The following is a 25,598-nucleotide window of genomic DNA, read 5'->3' on the forward strand; positions in this document are numbered from 1 at the left end:
GGTGGTACGTCTGGTTATGAACTTAATATGTTCCGGAGGTCTGTTCTTAACCTGACGCCATTCTTAACCTGAGGTACCACTTTAGCTAATGGGGCCTCCCGCTGCTGCCGCACTGCCACAGCACGATTTCTGTTCTCATCCTGAGGTAAAATTCTTAACCCAAAGTACCATTTCTGGGTTAGTGGAGTCTGTAACCCAAAGTGTTTGTAACCCAAGGTACCACAATAGAAAGATAGATAGATAGATAGATAGATAGATAGATAGATAGATGGCTGAGAAGTTCAAAAGTGCAGGGATCACTCTCTCTGGTTACTTTTGGAAGTTATTGGTTTTACCTCCCAGAATTCACTCTGCTTGGGGGTTATAGAGATTAATAAGGTGTATGTTATAATTTTGAGATGTGACTGGCCTACTTTGCAAGGCAGTCATGAAAGGAAGGGTATAAGAAAGTCTCCCTGCGTCTCCCTTGCATTACACGTGGTTTGGACAGGAACAGAAATAACATATATTTCTTTTCCAAGTCTCCATCTTGCAATATTTTTTCTTACTCCTCGAGCATTTTTAATTGAAGTACTGGAAATCTTTAGACCTCCATGAAAATGGTCAGTCAGGTACTTGATTATTTGCTTTTTCATACAGTTGGAAAATCTGATGCTTTACAGTATTTAACATGGAAAGCGTTTGAGCGCACCAGCTGTTTTAAAGGTGACACAGCTTAGTGGTGCTATAGTATAAAATGAAATGATCTTAAGGGAAGAGTTGGGTTGACATCCTAAGTTGACATCGCATTTCCCATTTGAAAATTTAGAGTTTAGAGATCTGAAAATATAGTAGCATTTTAATACTCAGTTTCATGACAAACATTTTTATTTTCCTTGTTCTGTCTTTGGTCTTGCACCTGAGCTGTTAGTTAACAAGGAGCTTGATTATGCTGTATTATTTGTTTGGGGGTATCTCTCTTCTATTTGTTACTCCTAGCTGTTACTCCAATAGTATTCTTATATTACTGTTCTATTAAAGTTGGAGGATATGTTGATCTTGTTTACAAACATGATACATTTTAGGAATTTGTTTTCAAAATGAATGATTATTTGTAAAAAAAAGTGTGTACAAATATTCAGGAGAAGGATTGGTTGTTACTATTTATCCTTTTCAATGAATTGTATTATTATATTTGCATTGATGCAGAAAGTGGTCTGCCATTTAAGGTAAATTCAGCTTTACAAATATTTTATTAGTCATATTAAATATGTTTGATATATGTTGAAGGAAGAATAATTCCCTTCTTTCTTTTATATAACCATTAGCTCCATTGAAGACCCCTTTATAATGAGGATGCAAATAAGTTGAAGCATATACTGAGAGTACATTTAAAGGAAAAAGTAAAAAAAAAAAAAATGTAATTAAAAGGCAATGATTCATTCCATTTCAAGAGGTACAGAGAAGTGTGCAGAAAGAACTGGATTTTTTAAAAACCTGATGCTTTAAAAAGTTTTTATTCTCAGACCAATCTTGCTAAATTAAATATTTTGATTTCTTTGATTTCTTAATGTTGCTAAAATGATACTGATAGTTCATTGTTATGTTCTTTTAAAACTGTAATTCAGTTTGCCATCTTACTCTATTGCTCTGTACAGACCTCCTGTAATTTTCAACTAGCTGTTGAAAATAACCTAGTTTAAGAGTTCAGCTGAGAACGTGAGGGATTCATCATTATATATTTACTGTCTGAGGCTGATATAGCTGTAAGGTTTTTCAGATCCAATTGATCTATTGCGCATGTTCCCTCCCTAGGTTGCAGGACGTGCTTCTATTTGCATAAGGCCCTGGGCAAGGTTCTTTCTTGCATTGATTGGCCTGTCCAAGGGAGCCTGATGTGTTCTTGCATTGATCACTTTGTCTTTTCTTGGAAGACAGTGTTACACTGAGTTCATCTCAAACATTCTAGGGAGAAGGTAAAACTTTACTGCAGATGTCTCAATTTTATTCAGATGTTCCTTTGAGTACAGGTTTTGTGTTTTTCTTCCAGGACACCTGTCTCTTTATTCTAATTTGAATATCTTTCTGCTTTTTGGTGTACTGTAGCCTGCATTATATTGAAAAGTTATGTGAAAAACAATTCCCAGCTTGTATACTATTTTTTCCATATTATTTTGGTTCAAAATAATGCATTTTGCTCCTAGCAAAAATAAATTACATTTTCTTAAGGATTTAGAAGCCTAGATATGAATTAACTCTGTTTTTGTTGGTATCTGTTCCCTCTTCCCTTACTAACCCTGAATTTCTTCAGTTTGAAACATTGAAACGTTATTCTTTTTCTTTTTCTTTTTCAAACAGCTGTAGAATACAGTGGTAGATAGGGATCTCAGTATTGATGTAGATAATGTTTGACTATCATGTACAAGTGAAATTGACAGTTACAAGTGGAAAATGCAACAGAATATTGCAGTGTGAATTCTGTTGTTCAGGGCTCTAGCCATTGCATCTCATTCCCCCCTGGTCCCCCTCCCCAAAACTATCAGTCAGCTTTCTGTACCCACTGAGCATTCTGAATCCCCACTGTTTAGTTTGGGATTTTTTTCTCTCCATTTGGGTTTGTGGTGAGGGTCAGGTAGACTGGTGCCTAATTCAGATACATTAAAATCTTGGATTTCTCTATTTTCGGAAACAGTTCTTTTGACCCTAGGAACATTTGAAAATTGCCTATCAGTGTGAACCCAGAAATGACCTACCTAGAGAATGAGATAGTTCTCTCTACGCTTTTTGTATCTACCTGTCTTTTTTGTCATCCTCAATTTCCTGCCACTACTTTCCATTCCTTATCTGACATGGTTTTCTGGTCTCTCCCCCCTCCCACCTCCGTCAATAATCATTTCATGGGGACTGAGCACAATAGGACATCCCTAACCCCACCTCCCCCCCACCTTTTTCTTCTTTTTTTTATTTCAGCAAGCTTTGAAGCTTTGAACCCAAATATGCTGATACCACCTTATGTGTGGATGTTGTTGTTTTGACTGCATAAGCAACAGCATGAATTGGCATTAGAATGTAAGATTACTGTATGTGTTCATCAGGGTAAGACCATATTTTCCAACAATTTCCTTCTATACTTAATGGTGGCATAAAACTGAAGTCTTAATCCACGATTGAATGACACAAACCTGATTTGAAATTCTGTTTTGAAGGTGTTTACTTGGAAATAAACCTGATATAGTCATGAGAAGAACCCTGCTGAATCTGATCAAAGGCCTCTCTAGTTTTGCATTCTGTTCCCACAGTGGTCTATTAGTTGCCAGTGAGTCAACTTTTGAAGGCCTGTAGTAAGAACGATTGGTCTTACCTGAAGTGTAGATTTGCGAGTAGGGATGTTGGAGCCAATGGAATGGGTCATGTCCTCCTGCCTAGCGTCACGTGATGAGGACATGAACCATCCCATTGGCTCCAGCATCCCACAAGGTGAATCCTATTTCTTAAATTACTAAATGGTGATGTTTAGTCATTTAGTCAGAACCATACAAATCTGCTTGTGAGAGCCATCATCACTTAGTTGATTTTTCACATATCAGTTTTCGCTACTGAATACTGTTGTGTTTTAAAAGTGCCTTATATCTTTGGCATTGGGAACTGCTGGACCAAGTACAAAAACCAACATGTAACACAGATCATTTTTGTGATTTCAAGTCTCTAATTGAGACAAAGTCTCTAATTGACAAAGTAGACCCCATTGCACACAGTTATATATAAGAAACAAGTGCATCTCATGGGCATTTGTATCCCGTTCAAGAATGCATTTTCATGCCTATTGGGTGTGGAATCCAGTGGGGTGTGAATGTTATGATCTGTTAATTTCTAATTTCTGTTCTTTCTAGGATGCAAATGATTTCTGGTGGCTCTGAAATTTGTCATAAATACTTTAAATAAAACAAGAATTTTTAATTGAAAAATAAATTGGAGAACCATCATTAAAATGATCTTTTGCGACAATTCAACATAAAATGCATAGAGCATGATCCAGTCAAAGTTAAGCGCTTTTCAAATCTAGTTTGATTAGGAAACATTAAAGCATTCTTTCATGAAATCAACAGAATTGCTTCATGCTAAGTATTTCACGTTCCTATTTTATTCACATTTGTATTCTGACTTTGTATCTTCATTATAAAAAAAGGAATTTATTTTAGGGAAATAGGGAATTAATAGGGAATTTTTGTAATTCCCATTTTTAAAAATAGAACTTGGATAAGTGTAATTCAGCCCGTATGTATAAAATACCTCCATTATTATGCAAATACCGTATGAGCATAGCATATCCCAAGATGTCATTTGGCTATTAGGATCTTTAGAAAATGGCCTCTCAAGTCACAAAGCTCATATTCCTCAAGAAAGCAATATAATGCCTTAAAAGTACTATCCTTTTTCTATATGAATAATGAATGTAATAGGAAAAGCCATTATTAAAACGGGAGAATACATTGACCTGTGAGTTGTATGTGAAAACTGCAACTGCATTTCATATTTGTAGAAACTGCTGACAATTCTGCTGCACTAGCAACTGAGCATACGGAAATATTTTGCAATATTATGTAGTAAAGGAACTATCAGTAATTTTAGCTATCAGTATAAATATTTTTAATTGGAAGTATTGACAGACTATTTAATGTTTAGGCATATGATGATGATATATTCAGGTAATAAAGATATTTGACACCATATATTAACTTTTATCATGTTTATCTTTGGCTGATTATATTGGTTAAATACAAAAATCATTTCATGAGGTTAGAAGCTGTTTTCTTTCCAAAGTTAAATTGTATCTTTCAGAACAAACAGGCAGTCAAGCAATTCAGCTGTGATTCAGAAAATCAGAATTGGAAGAATTATCATTGTAAGAATTAAAACCATACAAGTATATGGTAATACAGAAGGTCTGCTCAAAACTATTAAATTATAAAAACCTAAAATAAACTAACATTAGAAAATATTTAAGATTGCTCTGCCTCCTGGGCCTGGTGGGTGGATTGTGTAGTCTATTTTGAGGAATTCCTACAAAATTAGCATTTAAGTAGGTGAAGTCAGGCATCTACTGTGTTGAGTTTTTTCACTCACATTTTTCCACTTAAGGGATATGTTGACCCCATATGGATATTTGTTTTTGGTTTCAAAGGAATGCTTTGCACTTTACTAACTTCACAGGGCCATTTCAAACATTATGTTGGTGACCCCTTAAGCAATCACCAGTGCTAAGCAACTGGGAGAGCGCCATGAGATCACACTCACAGTCCCCTATTCTTACAGTGCAATTGCCCTGGTCGTTTCCTTGTCTGTTTTAAGCATGGTTATGCATTAACCATGATGCGTGATAATTAGGTTCCTTCTTAACCGGGACTTGTTAACTAGCTCTAAACTCTACTTAAGTGGGAAGCTTGGCATTAGAATTGGTTGATATCAATGCCAATGTAATATGTAACCATGGTTAAGGGTGGAGGAGGTAATCGACATAGAGGAGGAGCTAATATATGGAATATACAACCCTGGGTCTGATATAAAAAAAATGAAGTTAAGGCATTACCAGTGTTACGTCTATACCACTCCATAAAGGGTAATGACAGGCATCCTTGATTTTAGAGCCAGAAATACTTTATTATTAATAGTTTTTGTATAATATCAACATGTAAAAGATCTAGGGGTGAATACAACTAAATTATAGGCAGAGTCAACCCATTGAAATCAATGGATTTGCATTAGCCATTTCCATTGATTTCAGTGGATCTGATTAGTTTGATTCATTGCTTTATAGAGGACATATATTTGTGTATATTGCCATAGAGAAAAAATATTTCTGCATTTGAGATATTATTAGCTGAGTAAAAGGTTATAGGGTGATTATTTTTTCTCCATGCCTTGCAGTGAAACAGTCATGTTTGATTGTCTTATTGTGATAAATATGATGTTCAGTTCTTTGTACCCAAAAGCAGTTGCTTTGTCAATCATATTCAGTATCATGTCTCTTGATTAATATAAAATGAATTAAGTGAGAATGGTCTATTTAAAACAAACATTGCATCATACTCTGAATACTTCGATGTATTGCTTGACGAAATGTTATATTTAAGTTTGCTTAAATTTTTATATAGGATTAACCTGGATTATACACAGTCACAGTTGTTCTCGAATGTTACATTAAGCCATTCTTATTTGTCTTTATATTTAGTTTACAGTGATTCGAAGTTAATAGAAAGAGTTGCACTGCTTATTACAGTAAATGTATCTATTTCACGTGGCTGTGGTTTCTATAGTGTAGATGCATAAATCTCTGATATCTCATGACCCTCTTAGATTGCAAAGTTTTACTCCATATTTCTTTTCTCTTTGTGGAAATAAATGAATAAACATATCTGTATTATTATGATAATAATGCAGACCCAAGCTGCATACGTGGCAAGTACAGTTTTGTGTCGTTGAGACATTCAGTTACAAGTCAAGTTCCTGCCTGTTTAATTATGGCCACAGTATTTTGAACAAGGGAGAAACAACTAGATAATTACTCGAATGTTCAGAAGGACTGCATGAATCTGGTAGAGCTGAAGACACACCATGTATATACAGTGCTGCCCCGTAAGACGAATGCCTTGCAAGACTAAAAACTCGCTAGACGAAAGGGTTTTTCGGTTTTGCGTTGCTTCGCTAGACGAATTTCCCTAAGGGCTTGCTTCGCAAGACGAAAACGTCTTGTGCTTTTTTTTTAAAGCCGCTTGAAGAGGCGCAGTTGCGACGGACCGTGCTTCGCAAGACGAAAAACATCGCAAGACGAAAAGTTTCGCGGAACGAATTCTTTTCGTCTTGCGAGGCACCACTGTATAGTTAGTGGGGAAGATTAAAATTTAAGCGTAGATATTTTTTTTTTAAGATGGCTTATTCTGAAATAATCTTAATTTGCTTCTTAAAAATATTTTAAGCAACATTCTAGCACTTCATGATTGAGTAGGCACCTAGTACATAAGAAATAGTAATTTACAAAAAAAAACCAATCAAAAATAACTATTAGATACATTCTCACCATTTCCCTTCTGCCACCAGCTTTCTAGCTATATATCTGTATACCCTCATTATAGAGTATGTTTGGAAAATTCTTTGAATTCTTAAACAGTTTTAGGACAATAATTGTTATAACATCAAAGGCCTATTGATGCTGTTAATGCAGAAGGTGTCCCTCCCTATTTCTGCCTGACCCTTTACACAATAGTATTCTCTTCTTGCAATCATTCCAGCTGCATCCCCAGTGAAAGTTTATGTTCATGACTGTGTGCAGCAAGTGGATGCTTTACACTCTTTGCGGTATAATGTGAGTGAGTTTCTCATCTCCCTGCAAAGCAAAGCAAAGCATAGTGTAAAATAACAGATAAGCTTGATTAGCCTCAGAGGGACAGCTTCCATTTGGGATTTAACTGTCCCAATATGATACTATATTGGCTGGCATTTAACGTGTATGATTTGGGACTTTATTAATTTTCTAATATGGAAATCAAGGATAATTTTGTGTGTGTGTGTGTGTGTGTGTGTGTGTGTGTAGGTAGATAGATATAGATAACAAACACACATATATTACAATTATATATTGATATGCTAAGGAAAATAGTAAACCTCTCATTCTCTTGATTAGTCTAAGCTGTTTCACTGCAACACATCTGATAGTTCTTTAACACTACAGTTTGTGCAGCTGAAGTTCTCAAAGCAGTATGATACATATATCATAAAACAGTTTGTAAAATCAAGTCAAGCACCATATGCATATTATTCTAGACTCCATTCAGTATCATAAGAACAGCCAGCTGCAGAAGCAGTCTCCACCATCCTTCTGATGGTGAAGAGAATGTGCTATATAGGCTTTAATGCCCCTGTAAAAATATTACAGCTTTGTACTTTCTGTAAGTAGCACCCCTTTTCAGAACAGTTATTCAAGACGGGGTCCTGATCATAGCAACATCCTTCCTGGTAATAAGAGTCAGTCTTGAGAATATGATTTGGGATGCAGAAGACATGCAGTTCTCCTGGCCCTAACACAAACATTCCCTCATCTTCACATCATGCTAATAAGCATGCATCAAGCTAATCTAATTAGAAGACTTAGGATAAAGATATGAAAAGGGTATAAACTGTGACAGACATTACAATGTATCTTAAAGGCTTCGCATAGGAATTATGTCAATACTAGCTGTCTTCAGTATGCAGTAGAAGCGGCAACATTCAATCAGTGACACTGTTTTCCCCCTAAAATGTTACTGATTAAAAACATTAATTAATTAAACTTATATTTATAGTTTTAAAGTTTCAGTTTCACACAGTATATAACTGCAAATTCATGTTTGCCACCAAATGTACACTTGCTGAGGAGCTGAGACCTCTCCAGCTCCTTGAGGAATCTGCCAATGTAAAAAAACACAGTTGCAAGCACCTGTTTGTTGCATTTTATGCCTTACATTTTTGGAAATACCTTTAAAATGCCTTGTGAGAAGAGGCACACAGTGACTTTCTTATCCAAGCATACAATAGAAATTCTTGCTTTTCATTTAGTAATGATGTACTGAATATAAGTCAATTAAAGTTTCATCCACAGTTTTACTTAATAGTTACTATGAAGTGTGTAAATACGTAGGTACTGTCACTTTAAGCATTAATGGCTAGCATTTTATCTACCAAACTAATGCTTTTTGTGTGTATTCCATTTTAAACATTAATTTAAAATGCACATTGTAATCTTTTCATAAAGGGCTAATTATTTCCTTTTTAAAATGCAAGGATAAGAGTGAATGTCTACTAATGCTTTAAATGGAAGACTGCAAACATGTGATCTGAATTCATTTCAAAAGAGTTTTGCAGTTTTAATGGAAAAACACTAGTTTGTCAGGCTTTCTATTAATTTGTGGTCCATTTGAAAAAATAATTTGACATACATGACTGTCTTGCGCTATCTGAAAGTTGTCTCTTCTAAAAAAGTCCCCCCCACACACTTTATGTTTTTATGGGGGGTTGTTTGCATTAATTGCATTCCCTTGCTAATGAATTTGGGTGGTGTTCCATATTTATAGAATAACTTGTTTACTCTTTTCAGTGTACTTGGGGGGAAATATTTTTTTAAACCTTAAGACAAGATTACATTCTTATTTGCTATTAAAGGCTTGTTCACATCTAGTGAAACCTGGCCACTTGGGGTATATTTTTAGGAGAGGGCTATAACATATTACTTATGTACCTGGTCATTGTTACTGAGATAATTTGCTGGAAGGCATCAAAATTAAATTATAAAATTGTTGACATCAGACCCCAACAATGTCTAAATAGGGTTAACCCCCAATTAACAAAAGAAAAGGAGAAAAGTCAGAACATTCATTACAGGTTTAATTATAATATCTGGTTGATTCAAAACCTTCTTACTATGTTCTGGCTATTCCAATTTAGTCATTCAGGCCATGCTGCCTGTATTGTGTATTCAGCAATCCCTATTAGACATCTTCACAGTGAGTGATTCTGCTGGGCTTTCTGACACCCGCTTTCATGCATGGCCTGCTATTCTGTGTGGAAATGTTTTTTTTCTGAGCTGCCTGGAACATTAAAGACATCTTGGCCATGTCAGACTCTTGAGTGAGAGTGTGTGCGTGTGCATACTTTGTATGAGTATACCGCATATGTGTATCAGTTATTAGATGTAACTTATTATAATTTTTGTGTTAAACTTATATGTTTGAATATATATTTGCAATAAGTCTTTTGCATATAAACATTTTCTGCATTATATTTTTCATTAGAGATCCCAGTGAATGGAGCTTACCTTTATTCTGATTTCTGTCTGTTGTAAATAACACTAGGGGGCACTGCTTATCCTCCATTGTAGATTTCTTTTGGGACTGTGAGGAAAAACTCAGCTGATTTCTGTAATCTTACTTTAATTAACAATGGTATTCTTATTAAAAAAAAATCCAGACAGTTTAATTCATTGCTGTTTTTGTTTCTAGTGCACTGTCTAATCTAGTGTAGTGTCTAAATGCAGCGTTAGTACAAAGGATGGAGCTATTTGCACTTAAAACAAATACAGAATCAAATGCCCCACACAATAAATAGCATTTTTTTCATTTGAAATGTCATTCTTGGCAAAGCCAGAAGGCTAACTTTGCCCTGTGATGAGGTTTAGATCCCTTGCCAGCTGTGCTTCTTGCTAGCAAGTGTGATTGAACAGCTTTAGAAAACAAGTGAGAAGGAATCACTGAAGAGTTACTGTAATTCCATTGAACAAAGGTCAAGAGAAAGATATGCACAGAACAAGCCTTAGAAGTTTAAAAGCATATATTCAATTACCGAATAATACATCAAAAATTGCTCTGTTGTATAATTAGAACTTAATTGCTGAAATTTCTCATTTCTTCCATTCACAAAATATTTTACCAGTGTATATATGAGCTAGAAAACTGAAAAAGGAAGTAGAAAAACATGTTTCTGTGATTCTGTAGCATTAATAGTTCTAAGTCATAAAGGCCAGAATTCAATACTGACAGAACATAAGTGAATGCCATAGTTAGTGTTCCTAGTGATTTAATGTAACATTAATGATTATTTAGTCTTCATACTGTTCTTTTCTGTGGCCTATAAATTTCACTAAGATATTATCCAAAAGTTTCAAGAAGGTTGTACAAATATAGCCCATAGGCTACAGCCAACTTTGGCTGATTCTTTACTTACCATCTGGCAGAGCTCCAAGTTCTCCAGTAGGTAGAAAAAGAAACAACATGCCATTCCTTAATACTCTTGCAGACTCTGGAGAGAACAAAACATTGATTAAGGTTTAATCCTCCCCCAAAATTATTTAGTTAAGTATACCAACAAGTGAGATAATAAAAATGGTCAATGGTGATGAGCCTTTTATTCAGGGAGGAGAATGTTTGGATAAAGGTACATTATGAAGTTCTTCAGTATATCATTTTTCTCACTGCTACCTAGTGATTAATTTTGTGTTGAGTTTGATATTTGCCTATGTAAATGCTGTGGGATTCTGACACATGTTTACAAAAAAGAAGTGATCCTAAAAACTGAAAAATTCATTGAATGGACTAGTGAATAGTCAAAGTTTTTAAACTAGCAGTATGAGAAAGTCATAGAAATAGATTGCATGCAGTATATTGACTATTCATATACATAAATACTTTCATGCAACAGTTAAAATGTATCATTCATGGAAAAATCTCAGTGAAACTAATTGATTGCTGTGAGGAAGACAAACTTCATTTTGATTTTAATATGGGGTTGTATTATTACTTTTGTATATACTATTTTGCCTATAGCAAAGTTCTTAGCTAATTTTGATTTGTACATGATATACTTGGAACATTTGCTATCGGTAGCTACCATTTAACAAGAACAGGTACCATTTACTTTTGTCTTAGCACTTCATAAGGAAAACACTGATTAATCACTACAACAGAGTTATTTCTATTAAATGTTGTATAGTTCAAAATGCTACTTTGTTGGTACTGATGAACTCCAAACTAATGGCCTCTTATAATAGATACCTCATTCCGAGCAGGATGTTTTATTTGCCTATAAATAAAGTTAATTCCAAATCCTGATGTATTACATCTGAAACGCTGACTGGGTGCGTTCTAGCAAAGAATAACTTGAAATATTACAGTTTGCTGTAGCTAATCGTTTATTACCTCAAGCCAAAGGGAAGCAGTGTTCATGTACAGGCCAAAATGTCTGTAGAGAAGTAGGAAACTGACAGGAAAGGTCTTCGAGATTTCTTCCTGAGGCCTTTGAAAGGAAGGCCAAGGCAAAAAGAAGAAACAGCAGCATCCTCTTGTCACATGAGATCATTTTCAACACCTTTTAAAATGCATGTTGTCACATTTGCAAACCCAAAGTACTGCAATAAAGTAATATTAAAGCATTATAACCATCAAACAACCATGCTTTAGAAATGAGGGGGGGGGGGCTTTTCCTGTAACTACCTAAACAAAACTCTGCTCCTAATCTAGGAAAATTACCAAATTATTTGTCCATTGCCACTTAGTTTTATCGTTTGCCAGTAAGTGCTCTGCTGCCTCCATTTCTGTGTGAAAATAGCTCATCAGCATCTCTAATAACCAGCAAGAGCTTCACCATATATCATTATCAGAAACGCCATTGCAGTAGACTTTCATACCAATAAATTTATTTTGAAATTAATAAGGGAAAGTAGTACAGAGACAATGCTTGAGATGGGCTAATAAGCGTGCCCATGAGAGTTTCCTTTTGGAGCACTAAATGAAAGCTTTTGCATTGCTAAAAGGCTACAAAAGTTGCTTAGGTAATAAGATTCTCTCTTATCAGTAAAAATGAAAGGGGGATGGACTGCATAGCTCAAAAGATTGGTAATCAGATTACAAAGTCTTTCACTTCTAGGTCACTGATTCAGCTCTGCCCCCTGTTTAGTAGTGACGAAGAGCTGCTCCCAGCTGATGGCTTTTCAGTGGCCTTTGTTAAATACATCAGTTGTCTCTGTCCAGTGACTAGTGGAGCCAGAATTAGCACACATGTTGACATTTTCAGTTGAGAAAATTTCTTTAAATGAGATGAAATATGTATAGAAATATTTCCTTCAGAAAGTGGATAGAGAACACTGATGGGACTATGAGAATGAATTTGCTGTCAGTATTTACCCTGTATCTGGCTTTTTAAGGTTAAAGAGACTTTCTGCAGTACTTGTTTGTCAGTTTCTAAGAGTCCGGCTTTAAAATTAGTTAACTAAAGTGATTCTTAAATTGACCCAAGATGTAATTTTATCATCTTCTTTCCACATTGCAATTATTTTGTTATCTTTAATATGCTTTCTGTTATTCATAAATGCTTCAGCATATACATGTTATAAGTAAAGTTAAAATGAGTATACTTAAAGGTTTGAACAATTATTGAGTAATAGATTATACATGCCTGATACTGTCCAATCCTCTACCACATAACACCAAATTTGCTATTAGTCTGTGAAACTGCTGCAAGTAAAATCTTCCTGGTCAAACCAATGATTTGTTCCTTTTACTTTTGTACAAGGCAGCAAGAGGTTAGAAGCTGGATAAGGGGAGTGTTTAAGGCAACAGAATGAGCAAAAGAATGATTGGTTGTAAGAGTTAATAGGTCAGCATTGGAGGAAATGAGAAGTGTTTCCTTCAGAGACAGATGCGGAACAAGTTGGAAACTATCTTTCTCAGCAGCATGTGGATATTCAGGAGTGGATTTGATTGGAAGGAAATATTAACTGATAACCAAGTTGGTGGCTGGGCCAAATACACAAACTGGACAAAGGATCTGCAGACAACTCTTTTAAGTTGTTACGTGTACATATAATTTCTTAAAATGAACTAAGGAAGAAACAAAGGTCAATCAATCTGGTAAATCTGTGATCAAGGGACGTATCTTGCAGACCCTCCAAGTGTCCCTATTTTCTAGAGATGTCCCAGATTTAGAGAAGCCGTCCCAGTTTCTGATTTGATCCTGGAATGTCCCCCTTTTCCCTATTTTCATTGGAGAACATTGGAGAAATGTTGGAGGGTATGGAGTTAGCCAATGCCCGAGCCATCTGAAGGCAATCCAGTGTAGGAAAGGGATTTTTTAAAATGTGTAATGTTTTATTATGTTTTTATGTATGTTGAAAGCTGCCCAGAGTCAGATATATGGGGTATAAATAATAAAATTATCATCCTGGAATGGGACATCCTTATTTTCATTGGAGAAATATTGGAGGGTATGATTTGTGTGTTAGTTACAGGCATACGTATATACAGAACTAGATATTTTAGTGCTCTTAAAAAGTGTTGTTCCTAGATCTCCTTAGATGAAGTAAGCCACTTTTTTATTGTTCAAACTTTCCCTTGGCCAGAAAACGTTTAGCAACTGTAATTACTGTAGACTAAAGATTAAGGTACCTCTGACCGTTATGTCCAGTCGCGGGCGACTCTGCGGTTTCATGCTCATCTCACTCTATAGGCTGAGGGAGCCGGTGTTTGTCCGCAGACAGCTTCCGGGTCATGTGGCCAGCATGACTAAGCTGTTTCTGGCGAACCAGAGTAGCGCATGGAAACGCCGTTTACCTTCCCACCAGAGCGGTACCTATTTATCTACTTGCACTTTGACGTGCTTTCAAACTGCTAGGTGGGGAGGAGCTAGGACTGAACAACAGGAGCTCACCCCATCATGGGGATTCAAGCTGCCAACCTCCCAATCGGCAAGTCCTAGGCTCTGTGGTTTAGAGCACAGCGCCACCCGCGTCCCTTTCACTGTAGACTAGATAGATCTTAAGTCAGGGGCAGACTTTGGTCTTTCAGATTTCAGCAGCACCCTGTGCAAGGCCAAAATTCAATCTGCTTTCTAGAAAGAAGCTAGGAAGCAAAATATTTTAGCCAGCAAATGAACTCAGACTTGCAACTGAAGATGATTTGTTTCAACATGAGGAATTAGAAAATATCTCGGTCCTAAAGAACTGTTATTTCCCCCTTCTCTTTAGTGCCCTTTATTCTGTCAGATTTTCTAGTCACTAGAATCTCCATAGGTTGCCCAGGTAGGCCCAGCAGCAGTCAATCAGGTCAGAGGAAAACTATGTACTTTTCAAATTAATATAGTGTAGACTTAATTATCCCAGATGTTTTGGTTATCTCTCCCACCACCACCAAACACACACGCAGCAATCTAATAAACGGGGGTGGGGGTGGAATATGGAGGTTTAGGGATAGGAGATTATTATGAAAAGTGCTGAAAATAATACCATTATATATTTTTTACATTTTTTTACATTTTACATTTATAATACTGCATATAGTGTTGGTTTTCCCCAGCCACCTGAAAAAGTTCTAGAGCTGAAAAGGATATAGAAAAAGGCAACTACAATGATAAATGCATTGGTGCACATTATTACAAGGGTAATTTGTTTTTTGTTTAAGCTTAGTTTTTTATTTAGTGAAAAAGACAGTTACACAAACATGTTCGAGATTTTCAAAATCAGGAATAGTATAGAGTATGGGAAGACTGGATAGAACCTCCCCAACCCCTGCTAATATTATTAATATTCACATTGATCCAGTGAAGTTATAAGAGTTGTTTTTTTTGCAAGAGACAAAATAAACAAGTTATACACAATTTGTTTAAATGAGTTGTATACAATGGCTATACAAATTGAAGGTGACTTGTGCAACCATTCTTTTGCTTCCCCTCCTATCCCCTTTCTCCCCCAAAATCCTCTCCTGAGGGCTGCAGGGCTAGGGGAGATACAGGCTGCATTTGGCTGGAGGAATAACCCAAGTCAGGCCAAAATAAAAAAATTCCTTCCAGTAGCACCTTAAAGACCAACTAAGTTAGTTCTTGGTATGAGCTTTCGTGTGCATGCACACTGCCTGAGCTTTGCTCAAACAAGCTTCATCCATACCATTTTGGGTGGTTCTAGAGAGGTTTGGGGAGAAGGGACGCGGGTGGCGCTGTGGGTTAAACTACAGAGCCTAGGACTTGCCGATCAGAAGGTCAGTGGTTTGAATCCCCACGATGGGGTGAGCTCCCATTGCTCGGTCCCTGCTCCTGCCAACCTAGCAGTTCGAAAGCACATCAAGTGCAAGTAGATAAATAGGTACTGCCTCTGGCGGGAAGGTAAATGGCGTTTCCTTGCGCTGCTCTGGTTCGCCAGAAGCGGCTTAGTCATGCTGGCCACATGACCCGGAAGTTGTGCACCGGCTCCCCCGGCCAATAAAGCGAGATGAGTGCCGCAACCCCAGAGTCGGTCACGACTGGACCTAATGGTCAGGGGTCCCTTTACCTTTACCTTTAGAGAGGTTTGGGAGGAAGTAAATGGGTTGCAGAGAGGAGAGGAAGAGGTACTAGTCGCTCAAGCTGTCTACTCACACAAGCAGTGACTCAATGTCCTAAAAAAATAGAAAAGTTTGTGTAGTGTAAATCCAGCAATCATTATTAGCCATGCAAGCTAAATACAATTTCTATGTTCATAGGCAACATGCCTCAGAGGACAAGAGCCAGATAATAGGAAAAGCTATTGTTTCAGTCTTCTGTGATATTCCAAGAGATATTTGGCTGTCCATTGCATAAAGCTGATCTAGGCATAAGTAGGACTAGATTCATGTTACTCATTTTTAAAAGCTATTTACTTCTGGGATTTAAAAATAAAAATACAGTGGTGCCCCGCAAGATGAATGCCTCGCAAGACGAAAAACTCGCTAGACGAAAGGGTTTTGCGGTTTTTGAGCTGCTTCGCAAGACGAATTTCCCTATGGGCTTGCTTCGCAAGACGGAAACGTCTTGCGTTTTTTGCAAGTTTGTTTCCTTTTTCTTAACACCGTTAATACAGTTGCGACTTGACTTTGAGGAGCAACTCATAGAACGCGGTGTGGTAGCCTTTTTTGAGGTTTTTGGTGATTTTTGAAGCTTTTCCAAAACTTTTCCGACACTGTGCTTCGCAAGACGAAAAATTTGCTAGACGAAAAAACTCGCGGGACGAATTAATTTCATCTTGCGAGGCACCACTGTAAAAATGAGGAATGAAATGCTGCTGCTTCGTGATTTTTCATGTTATCTCATTCTGGATAAGTAAGGACTGCTTTTGACAAATAGCTTTGATTTGAAATTTGTAAAATAATGAGAATGCTCAAGCTCTACAACTGTCTTGAAATGTTGTGTCTCTGCTAAGCAATTCCGCTTTGGACATTACACAGTGTTTTGCAGAAGCCCAAGGCATGTATATACTCATTGGTCACTCATTACATCAACCAAGTCATCAGAGCTTCTCTGTCCTTCTTAAAGGCCTTCAAGTATTGTATGCTTGTGCCCAATGGTAGTACTGGTGAACATGGGAATTGCTGACATCTTGTGGTCTTATTCCATATTTCCAGTGTATGGCAGATCATTGGAACTTAGTTGCAATGAACTTTAGCTGAGTTTGGGCCCTTAAGTATTAAATCTTATTATTGCCAATCTTAAAGGGCCCCAGCATAGTTAAAGTTAGTTCTGACTACAGTTGCATTGATTTCAACTGGAATTAGTTACAATTAACTTTAGTTGCATTGAGGCTCTCATCTATGAATCGTAAAGAAACAATGTCTTTGCAAATGATATTTTAGTTAAAGATATGGAATTAGGTTGCGTCACAGGTATTCTGCATCTAAAGTGATTTATATCACCTTAGTTTAGTTTCAGCTATATCTTCTGTAAATAAATCTCATTTGGGTATTTTCTACATTACAAGCAAATATTTTAAGACACAATCTTCTGGCATTCTTTCCTTGGTTATTTCTATATTGAAGACTCCTCTCTTTTATTTTCCAGGATGTCAGTCAAATACAGGGAAGGTGTTTTTTTTTTTAAAGAGTGTACTTCTTCCTAACTGCTGGCCTAGTGTGCTCTCATTGAGTGTGCTCTCATTGAGTTCCTTTTAAGCCTTCAGCCATCACAAACATTTTTAAACAGAACTCTCTCTCTCTCTCTCTCTCCCCCCCCCTCTCTCTCTCTCTCACACACACACACTTTGGTTGGGTTGATGTATTTATCAGTAGGGAGATTCAGCTCTATAATTAAGGCACGTTGAATACTTTGTTAAAACATTTATTCAGAATCATCATAAAACAGTGTTTCCCAAACTTGGGTCTCCAGCAGTTGTTGGACTACAATCCCCATCATCCCTAGCTAGCAGGACCAGTGGTCGGGAATGATGGGAGTTGTAGTCTAACATCAGCTGGAGCCCCGAGTTTGAAAAACACTGTCATCAATAGATGTCCTATCACTCTGGTTTGGTCTAGAAGATTTCTTGTGATGGGGAACGGTACAAGCTGTCCAAATTTCAGACTTACAACACTTTACGTATGAGAGGTAGACATTATTTATTTTATGCCATGCATACACAGTGGCAGGTACCACTCCAACTTGGCTCTCCTTGAGTCCTGCAGCTTGTTAGAGATGGTATTAGGGCTACAGTAGAGGGCTAACCAGTCATATTTGTTAGGAGAAAGGCTTACACGAGAATGTGTAAAGGAAATCTTGCAAAGCTGTAACACTCAGCTTTGGGGGAGCTCGCTAGGACTTGGTTTACAAATTTGGGGGTTTCACATGTCCTTTGTTTCCAAGGCTCAGGAGTTTATCTGAGCTGTGCCCTATTCAAACACTCCTGAGAGCTATGCTCAAATAACTACATAGTTTTCTGGAGCCTTAAAAATCAACTAGTGTTATTTTTTCTGTTTTTGCACAGCTGCATATCTGATCTGTGGTTAAGATTTGAAGGGCAATGGAAAACGTACTGAAAAATTGGTGCTTTTCAACAATTGAAAAGAGTAGATGCACAAGAGACTGCCAACTTATGAGCCAGGAAAATATTCTCAGAAAACAGTTCTTGAAGAGTTCTCTGAGGAAAGCTTGTAAATACTAAATCCTTTCAAATTGAGCTGAAGTGTTATATGCAAAAGGAGCTTGCCAATGTCATCAGATTGCCCAGTGTTGGGGAAAAAAACCTTGTACTAGATCAGGGGTCTGCAACCCGTGGCTCCGGAGTCGCATGTGGCTCTTTTACACCTTTGCCGCGTCTCTGGGGCGGATACTAGCGAGGGGAGGAGGCGCATTGTGCGCCCCGACACTCCCCACTGTGGCGGGCGCTGTACTGGCTGTGATGTCGCACGGGGGCGGTGCGTGCGTTAGTCACGCACCGTCCCGACGTCACCTTCCCGCCCGCTGTCAGATCGCGGCTCCGGAGATATATTTGTTTTAAATGTCGCAATGGTTTTGCGGCTCCCAGTTGTTTTTTTCTTCGAAAACGGGTCCAAGTGGCTCTTTTTGTCTTAAAGGTTGCAGACCCCTGTACTAGATGAACCTTTCATCTGATCCAACAAGACAGTCCTCAAATTAATGACGAAAAGAACCATGAATTTGGTCATCTTTTAAGCAAGGGCGACTACAATCACTTAGTGCTGACTGTACCAGTAACTAGTAATCCAGGAAAAGCATTACACATTGTTAGTACATGACCCATGTGTTCCCATCCAGAGAAGATGTGTGTTTAAAAATAAATCCAACAGATGTTTGCTTCTAAACTCAGCTAATCATCACAAATATATAGCCAGGTACATTGATTGTGTAAACTCACCCTTTGTATATAATCACAAAGATTCTGGTTTAGATAAATGGGCCACTGCTCTGATATGACATGAAAATACCTATGTTCACATTACATTATAGTGATGGTATTTGTGTCTTCTTTAGCTAAGGGTTTAAAGTATAGTCGAACTCAATAAAATATAGTAATTTTAAAATGCTGAGTTAGCCATAACAGCAAATTCAATGAACATTAAGTTGTACCCAATGAAAAAGAGCAAAACAAAGATGTTTAGTACCATTTTACCCAATACATAGGTTATATATACTCTTTTTTATTGTTCATTCTTTCAACAAATGTTTCTTCTCTTATTTTTTATTTTGTTTTCTAATACTGTGTTCTCTGTTGTACACTATTATTATTTGAAAATTTCTTTTTCTGATTATTCATAAATCACAGTTTAAGAACATAGAATAGGACTGGTTAGCACATAATGTTAAACTATGGCTTGTTTAAAGAAATGTAACTGTAGCTTGTTTCTGTGAGTAAACTTGACTCTGGGTACCAGCAAAACAAGATCATAAACAATAGTTTGAAGTCCCTTTGTGAATATTGGCTTTACTGTGGTTTATCATTTTTATGTCATAAATTTATTTTATTTCATAAAATTTATATACTGCTTGATTGTAGAAACCCTCAAAGCTGTTGCCCATCCCTTCTTTAAATTCTAGAACCGATTCCTGTGAAAAGCAAAAAGACTTGAGTAGTTTGGCGAGCTTAAAGTTAGACGCATTTGCACTTTAAGACTTTTTGGATTTGTGTTTTCTACAGATGATTCAACGAGAGGCAGAAGTAAAGAATAAAGTTACTGCTGTGGCATTGACAGACTCAGTTCACAACGTGTGGCATCAAGAAGCTGGCAAAACTATTCGAGAGTGGATGCGAGAGGTGAGGCTCGATTCTGGTGTGTGTGCTGGCAAACCTAATCTTTTCCAGTTTTATTAGGCTCATTGAAATTTACCCTGTGGTCTGAACATAGTCTGATTTCCTTTCATTTATGTAATAGGTATGTAACTATATTTGGATCCTCAAATCCTATGAGCAGAACTCTATTGTTTCCTGCTTGCAGAAGAAGGGGAAGGTGATTTTTGATCGATCCCCTAGGCCCTGCTAAAACATGTGCCCCTTCTCCAAAATAAATACGTACTGGAGCAGGCTTCCTCAAACTCAGCCCTACAGATGTTTTGAGACTACAATTCTCATCATCCCTGACCACTGGTCCTGCTAGCTAGGGATCGTGGGAGTTGTAGGCCAAAAACATCTGGAGAGACGAGTTTGAGGAAGCCTGCTCTGGAGGATTGAGGAATACTACAGAATAATAAGGGGACATCAGATGCAGAATAAAGTGGGAAAATCTTCTCCCCCTTTTTTCTCCAGCAGAAGTCCCCACTGGATGAAATACCACTTGTGGAAGGTCAAGTCAGGATCCAAGTCATAAAAAGGGAGGAAATGACTTTAGGATGACTTCAAAGCTCATTAACTCCCTTTTCTCTGATTCTGCCACTTAAGTTCTTTGTAACTGAAGAGTATTTTTTGTGGCTCTTTCCTTTGTGAATCCTTTAACAGTGAGATGCCAGCCTTGTAAAATAAATACAGTGGTACCTCTGGTTATGTACTTAATTTGTTCCGGAGGTCTTTTCTTAACCTGAAACTGTTCTTAACCCGAAGCACCACTTTAGCTAATGGGGCCTGCTGGGTGGCCACTGCGCAATTTCTGTTCTTAACCCGACGTACTATTTCTGGGTTAGCGGAGTCTGTAACCTGAAGCGTATGTAACCTGAAGCGTATGTAACCCGAGGTACCACTGTATGTAGAAATGTACATACATTTCTTGTTGGATCAGGACTGTGTGTGCTTTTACTTAACATATTCATAAGACTGGAGTACAAGGGTCGCAAGTTTCACTTTTCAGTTGACCAAACACTGGTTAACGCACATCAATGTGCCTACTATGTGGCAGTACGGATGATGAAGAAAGTGCATTTTGCAGCCTGCGCTGTATCTTTAAGTAGCTGGTTGGCAGAGCTCTTTCAGATAGTGCAGGGTTGTTGACTCCCACCAGAGCCCTTCAACCAACTGATTACATTTTGAGGATAAAGTCACTTGACCCCGACCCCCCCAAAAAAATCCATGTCCTCTTTATGCTTTACCCCATTTACCGGTTGCATCCAGAGCAGTGTCAACCCAGTGTATGACTGTTATGAAAAAGGCAACAGAACCACGATGAATATGTTCTGCCTTCACTGTCAAAGGCAGTATGCTTCTGAATACCATTGTCGAAACAGCTGAAGGGAAGAGTGCTGTGCTTAGGTCCTACTTGTGTGTATCCCACAGGCATCTGATTGACCACTATGAGAACTGGATGCTGGACTAAATGGGCCATTAGCTGCTCCAGCAGGCTCTTCTTATGCTCACTTCATGAGGGACCAATGCCTGTCACAGTGGTATAGACACTCCTAAAGAAGCTGGCCCTAGATCTGTTTGCTTAGACTAACTACCAACCAGTTACAAATGCCCACTTTCAAGATAAGGTGGTAGAGAGGGTTGCAGAAGGTCAACTGCTAGAATTCTTGGATCATATGGATTACATAGATCAGTTACAATTGGTTTAGCCCTGGCCATGAGGCTAAATTGGCCTTGATCTCCCTGGTGGGTGACCTCTGCTGAGAACAGGACCAGGAACCTTGCTCCTTCTTAATCTCTCTGTGGCTTTTCATACAATTGATGTTGGTATCATCCTGGATTGGGGCACTGTGTTATAGCGCTTCCAGTGCTACTGATGAGGCCAAGTCCAGAAAATTATCATTGGGAGAGAACTTCTTGACCCCATGGCAGTTATCTTTATGGGTCTCTTCAAGGCACTATTTTCTCCACAATGCTGTTTAACCCCTATGTGAAGCTATTGGTCATTTTCATCTATCTAGAAAAGCTTGCTGAAACAAAAATGTATCCAATTGTTTCTAGAAAGTACAGATAGTGGGCATCTGCCGTATCTCAGCAGTGATGCTGTTCCACAAAATAGGGGCAAGTCACACTGAGGTGGGAAACCTTAAAACTAGTGTAAGATATGGTGCAGCAGGGCTGCTTATTGAGTGGGAATTGATGAAAAATGCCAACGCCTTATGTAAATGGAGAAGCTATTTAGGATTTCAGCCAATGTCAGCTAGTTGGCCCAGTGCTATTAATCAGGATTCAATGAGTTTATTTCGTAAAATATTATTTGTAACCTTAATGTTTCTGATTTAACCATTTAGTTTTACAGACCATGGCAAGGATGGAGAATTGTCTAGGATAAAGGCTGACAACTCAGACCTGAAATACTTACACACAAAAAGAAAGAAAAAACCCCAAAACTCTAAAGCCTTTGTTAGAAAATCCAAAGTTGCTTTATGAGAACTCAGAACATTAAATACACGCCATAAGGAAATATATATATATTAAATTTAAGTCTCCCATTTTGAATCTGATAACTAATTGTTCTCTGAATACATTTAAACATGACATGTTCATTATCTTTTATTTCATTCTCAGAAAGTGGATCTTAAAGAATAAGAATAATGGCTAGTGAATTAAAATATGGATGGGATGTTAAAGAATCTCATATAAGTAGTATTTTTACACTGTGTGAAATTCAGGTGATTGTTACTAAAACTATATCTTGTCACCTGGGTATATTTTTACTTCACTGGGCTTAGATCTAGTGGTAGAATGAATAATAATTAAAATCTTCTCTCAATTGCTTTGTGTATGTAGTGCTAATTGCTGTCATTGAAATAATTAATAGTTAAAATAGCAATTCTTCATTTCATCTATCTACCCTATATCATGAGCTGCCTATTTTTAGTGCCAATAGAAGTCATAATTTTTGAATTTATTAGGCACTGTGATGACTGATAAAACAAATCTTCCACTTTCATATCTTTACTTTGCATTTGAGAATACTTAGTTCTTACAGGCAAGTGGCACATTGTATATAAAACTAGTTAATTGTCTTCAAATCTTCTGTATTATCTCAAATTCTCTGATGTAACGTTCTATCAGTAATAATATTAATTTTACCTATATCAAATGAATATAATACTTCATAAAAATTCCACTACTTTTGTAATTTACTACTGTGCTACAGTTCCACAATCAGCTGTTAATTAAAAACTGGCATGCAAATTATAAAATGTGCATCTTAAAGCCTTTGTGAAATATAGAAATATTGCCATCTTAACATTTTAGTGAAAAGATAACAAACACACTAGCCAGTTATATTTTTAACTGTTTTCATGGGTTTTTCACACAGTTCAATGGTTTCACTGATCTACTGTTTCTTACAAAAATCTGCCATGCTTTGTGAACTTCACTTTCTAATCTCATACAGCAACCCTTCCTTTATGTTCTTCCTGCTCTCCCTGGTCCCAGAACAGTAGGGTTGCCTTGACAAATCTATTCAAAAGCCATTCCTCTGCCTTTATTGGTGGGGATTGGAGTCTTTGAAATTCTCTCCTCACTGCAACACAGCTGACATCTTCTTCCAGACAGAATGAATTAAGGAACTACAATAAGACACTTGATCTACCAGTCAAGGATCTTTCCACAGTGAGGACGGATTCCATGGTGCACAACTAGGGCAGCAAGCATCTAAAAATATACAATACATGCTTGTTTGCAAGGAAGAACAATCGGCCATTTTGAAACAATGATTAATGGGATTTTTAAATAAAATTCTTCAATAAAAATATTTACACATTTGTTTGGGTGTATGTTACAAAGGTATTTCCATGTTTTAATGTAGCTATTTGATTTTTTAAAAGTGAAATGAAAATTCTTAACATTTTAACAGAAGCTTTTGTAGATAGTTATTCTACAGAAAAAAATTGTGAATAAAATATTTAATGAAATAATGATTTGCCCATTTTATAAATATGTTTAATATGCAAATTTTGCAATTAAGTTGTAAAGTAAAGCAACTGGGTTATTCTTATTTTGATTCTGATTATGAATTCTGTGTTCCTGTGAACCGCCCTGAGATCTACTGGTATAGGGTGGGATAAAAATTTAATAATCATCATCATAATAATAAAGCAGAATATAACAGATACTGTTTAGCCAAAGATGTGGATTAGAAAACAAAATGTAAAAATAAATGTACTGTATTTCCATAAAGAGAAACTTTTACATTTAACCTATCAGTACTATACTAATATGTGAACAAAGTTTTCTTTAATACATTTCCTTACATGCAGCTTTACAGCCACTCTCTGACTATTACATATGTAAACAAGAGATAAATGATCATTAATTAATAGTCAATTAATTAAGCTGTTGGCAGCTTTGCGGGGCAGAGCCTGTCCTCCACCATAGCAGCTGCAGCATCGGGAGGTTTCCTGCCAGAGGGAAGAGTCCCTGGTCTCTCTCTCTGGTTGGTTGGATAGATTGAGTTAGCCTACCTGCCAGATTGGACCAATGGCAGACAGTCTCACTTTGGGAGGTGGGTCTGACTGGGTCCACAGAGAACTCCACTCATGTCCACTCCCCCAGGGATCAAAAATGAGCGTGTCTCATACCTGGCTCACTGCATTGCCTTTTTTTGCATCTCCCTCCCACCCTCCCTATTGTTGTGCTTGTTTCTACCCCAGGATGATAGCTACTTCTTGTTGAGCTTCAGCTCACAAACTGCAGTTGTCACCTTACTCTGGCATTGCAATCCCTATTCTTAAAATCTGGCAGTTATGGATACATAAAGTTCTGAATAAATGCTCTTATTCAAATTTGTCTCCCTTCAATTTCAGAACTGCTGTAATTGGGTGTCAAGTTCAGATCCTCTAGATACATCAGTAGAGTCCATGTTACCTGACTGTCCACGTGTCTCTGCAGGTATGCAAACTCTGAACCAGAAGTGAAACTTAAAAGTTTGTATTGTTACATTTTTATTTGTAGATGCTTGTTTTTGCTTTCTACAGGACATATATACTGAAACAATACAATATAAATGATGATCCAATTACAGCACCATATCTGCTACTGAAGTCAGCTTTCAGAGTGCAAGTGGAAGTTTACTTATTTACTTACAAGAAAGTTCCCCACTCCGTGTTTTTACCTTATCTAATTCCCACACCATTAGCCTTCAAGATTTTAATGTGGGAACAGAACAGTGAGATCCTAGCACTTTTGTTGATTGGTTGAAGGCATACTAACTGAGGATTACCTGTCTGCAATTCCTTTCAGAGATAAAAGCATATTTAATATATTGTCAGGAAGTATTTTTCTCATCCCAGGGCATTAAACCTTTCCATTGTATCCTGCCTGTACTTGTCTTTTCTCACCCATTGCTGTGGGATGCTGCAGTATTTGAAGGTCGCCCGAACGTCTCTGTAACATTCCTAGACATACCGTGCTTCTTTCTAGAAAACATAGAACACCATAAAATAAAATGCTCCTTTTAACCCCACCTCTAAAT

General features: G+C 37.3%; 1 protein-coding gene across 10 annotated transcripts in view; it reads left to right on the top strand.

Moving 5' to 3' along the window:
• Window positions 1-25,598, top strand: part of ARB2A (ARB2 cotranscriptional regulator A) — a 209,396-nt gene that overhangs the window by 115,397 nt on the left and 68,401 nt on the right. For 9 of the 10 annotated variants that reach the window (XM_083465445.1, XM_083465442.1, XM_083465446.1 and 6 more), the window contains 2 exons: window positions 19,922-20,038; window positions 24,931-25,015. In XM_083465445.1, coding sequence (XP_083321571.1) covers window positions 19,922-20,038; window positions 24,931-25,015 — 202 coding nt within the window. Of the gene's footprint in view, window positions 1-19,921; window positions 20,039-24,930; window positions 25,016-25,101; window positions 25,131-25,598 lie in introns of those variants that run through there. The other variant, XM_083465443.1, reaches the window with a different exon arrangement.

The sequence above is a fragment of the Podarcis liolepis genome (assembly GCF_965112155.1).
Source record: "Podarcis liolepis genome assembly, chromosome: 11".
In the NCBI taxonomy this organism is placed as follows: Eukaryota; Metazoa; Chordata; class Lepidosauria; order Squamata; family Lacertidae; genus Podarcis; species Podarcis liolepis.